The sequence below is a fragment of the Nematolebias whitei genome, chromosome 1 (genome assembly GCF_014905685.2).
Source record: "Nematolebias whitei isolate Nwh7 chromosome 1, NemWhi1, whole genome shotgun sequence".
Lineage (NCBI taxonomy): Eukaryota > Metazoa > Chordata > Actinopteri > Cyprinodontiformes > Rivulidae > Nematolebias > Nematolebias whitei.
This window is the reverse complement of record NC_056498.1, coordinates 78,429,867-78,433,250: the sequence shown is the minus strand read 5'-3', so window position 1 is coordinate 78,433,250 and position 3,384 is coordinate 78,429,867. Positions and strand designations below refer to the sequence as shown.

The following is a 3,384-nucleotide window of genomic DNA, read 5'->3' as shown; positions in this document are numbered from 1 at the left end:
AGACACACACATACAGACAGACAGACACTTACAGACAGACACACACATACAGACAGACAGACACTTACAGACAGACAGACGCATTCAGACAGACAGACAGACAGACAGACATACATACAGACACACACACACTCGCATACAGACAGACAGACACACACACACATACAGACAGACAGACACACACACATACAGACATACAGACACACATACAGACAGACATACATATAGACAGACACACATACAGACAGACAGACAGACAGACACACACACAGACAGACACACACTCGCATACAGACAGACAGACACACACACTTACAGACAGACAGACACACACACATACAGACACTCGCATACAGACAGACACACACACATACAGACAGACACACACTCGCATACAGACAGACACACACACAGACAGACAGACAGGACATCCTGTGCTCTGTCTTGGATCTGAGGAGTGCTGGATAAATTCAGTCCAGACAAGGTTCCTGTGAAGCTCCTCACAAACCTGAATCTACCATTCACACTCACACACGTGCACTCACAGGAGCACTCTCACATACTTTTATCCAGCATTTTGGAGGGAAATTCCAACTGGGTTCATCCAGCCAGCAGACCTCCCACTCCAGCCAGAAGACCAGAGATGCAGCCCCACCCCCTCCTCCTCCTTGTCCTCCTCCTCCTCCTGTCCTCCTCCTCCTCCTTGTCCTCCTTCTCTCAGTCATTCATGTGGATCATGTCCATCTGGTGTCTGGGCGTTGTGACCTCTGACCTGCTCCAAAGTGTTTCCATTTTTCCCTCAAACATAAAAAACATTTCATTGTTCTTAAATGTAAAGTTTAATTTGTGGCAGGGTTGAAGCATTTAGATTTGTCATGTTTTCTAAATAGATTTCTTTAAACTCGACACAGTTTCAACAACAGACCTCATTTAGTATGTGGATGTGTATGTAAGTGTTTCCAGGAAACATTTACCAGATGCTAAATGTTTTGGGTTTACATTATTTTGATAGTTTGCTTTTAACCCTCAGAAGGTCTCATGAAGAAAAATCAGCCATGCATTTTATTAGTGTGCATGATTTTATTTATTTATTTGTTTTGCTGACCTGTTTTTTTTTTTTTTTCTGACAAAGCCTAAAAATATACTTTTTTTTTCTTATTTTGTCAGAATTTTTTTAAATTCTCTCATAATCTCCATAACTTTACTAGACTCGTGTTCCTGAGGGGAAAATCCACCACAGGGAGATCCCATTATAAATGCATTTTCTGGGTCCATATCTTGTAAAATTTTTATTTGACCTCTATCTTTACATTTTACATTTTTACATTAGCTCTGCTTTTTATGTTTGAGAGCCTCTGAAAAAATGTACTGGAACAAACTTCAGCTCACCCCAGAAGAGCTAAGTCTTCCCGGCTAGTTGATTTTTGCTTCATCATTTTAATTTGGATGTAAAGAGCAAAAACTGGTGGCACAGTTGGTAGAGCTGCCGCCTCTCAGCAAGAAGGTCAGTGGATCAATTCCGGCTGAGGTCTTTCTGGGTGGAGTTTGCATGTTCTCTCTGTGCATGTGTGGGTTTTCTCCAGGTACTCTGATTTCCTCCCACAGACCAAAAACATGCACGTTAGTCTGATTGGTAACTCTAAATTGTTCCTAGGTGTGAGTGAGAGAGTGAATGGACGTTTGTCTCTATGTGTCCCTGTGATGTACTGGAGTGGAGACCTGTCCAGGGTGTCCGCCGCCTCTCACACAGTGGATATGGACACCAGTGACCCCTGCGACCCAAAATTTAAGAATCGGGTAAAAGATAACGGATGGGTGAATGGTTGGATAGATGGATGCATGGAACAAGCAAAAACTCGCATGTTTCACAAGTAAACATTTAGTAGAATAAAGCTGCTGCGCATTAATGCAGGCTGCAGAATTGGGACGCCCCGCAGCTCCGACGGTTGACTCTCGTTGGACGTCACACAGCCATCACTGCAGCAGCTTGGCAATATATCTATCCATCCATCCACAAGGCCTCATTTCAGCTGCAGTACCTGAAGGGTCCTTACAGAACTCCAGACTGGCATAAAAAATAAAAACAGTCAAAAATTAATTTTGGACGTACTAATAGGGGAAAATGCCTTTTTTAGTCAATATATATGTAAGTATATTTTCTTTCAAAAATGGTCATAAAATAATATTTTTTTAAATTGAAAAGATACATTTTTTTAATTAAAGGTCCTTAAAGAGTTAAAATGTTAAACAAATCATTTAAGTTTAATATTTTATATCATACCAAGATCACTCTTAAAGACTAGCTCATTTTTTGTGAAAGAGCAACATGAAATGAGTGTTTTTATGGTGGAGCGTTCCTCGAAGGAACACTCATCCTGTTAAAGTTGGCGCCTGCTGAGGTTACACGTTGAGTTCTTCTCTCCTGACGTGCAGAGCTCGCTCTTCTTGTGTTTCTGAAAACAACAAGGATTTTGGTTTTGTTCTGAGCGTAAATCTTGTCTAAAAAAAGATAAAAAGGAGTTTATTGAGCTGCAGTTAAAAACTTCCAGGAAGGTCAGTGGAGTGAAAGGAAGGTAAGATGAGACAAAGAGAGGAAGAGGGGGGCTGGGGGGAGGAGGAGGAGGAGGAGGAGGAGGAGGAGCATCCAGGGTCAGCGGGGGAAGGAAATACATACCTCAGTCCTCTCAGAGAACCATCTGATGGACCAGGGGGAGGAGAAGATCCGACTCGGAGCTCTCAGAAAGTTCTGAAGTTGTTTAAAGTGTGCAGAACGTGAAGAAGACGAGGAAGAAGAGTCTGAAACTCCAAACTGAAGCAGAAGGTGATGTCGTTCCACCATGATGTCATCAGGATAACACCCAAATGACGCCACTCCTGTCCAGTCAGAGCTGTCCATGGGGTTTGACCGATCTTAGCCCCTGACTGGCTGTGACAGTAGGCGGGGTCTCATCATCATGGGGAGCTACCTGCTTTCCTGGGGAGGCGGAGCCCTGGAGGACAGGGACATGTATGCTCCGCCCTACCCAGCTGTGTACAGGTGAGTACAAAGAATAAATCTGAGGACATTAACTGTCCTGTGGGACAGATGAGGGGGACGCAACCTCAACAGCTTTCTGTTGTCATGGTAACCCAGGAAACACCTGAGCATCAGTCAGGGGTTAACGCGGTGAAGGTTTCTTTCTGTGCTTCGTTCATCAGATCATAGAGGTCCTGCAGTTGGTCAGATCTCCAAGCTGAAGCTTTGTGTTCCAGCCTGTCAAAGATTTTTATAAATTTATTTATTTTCAGCCTCAGGATCTACATCTCATGTTCATGGAACCTGTCAAAAACCTGAAAGTGGGTTTGATGTGTCCGACACTGAAGTACAGATCAGCTCATATATAT

The 3,384-nt window shown here is 43.2% G+C and overlaps 1 protein-coding gene across 1 annotated transcript in view; it reads left to right on the top strand.

Annotated features, from left to right (window-relative positions):
• Positions 1–2,578: 2,578 nt before the first annotated feature.
• The window catches only part of psda (pleckstrin and Sec7 domain containing a), a 75,173-nt gene continuing 74,367 nt past the window's right edge, over positions 2,579–3,384 (top strand). The window contains exons 1-2 of the mRNA XM_037698174.1: positions 2,579–2,649; positions 2,939–3,037. Of these exons, the coding sequence (XP_037554102.1) occupies positions 2,579–2,649; positions 2,939–3,037 (170 nt within the window). The remainder of the gene's footprint in view (positions 2,650–2,938; positions 3,038–3,384) is intronic.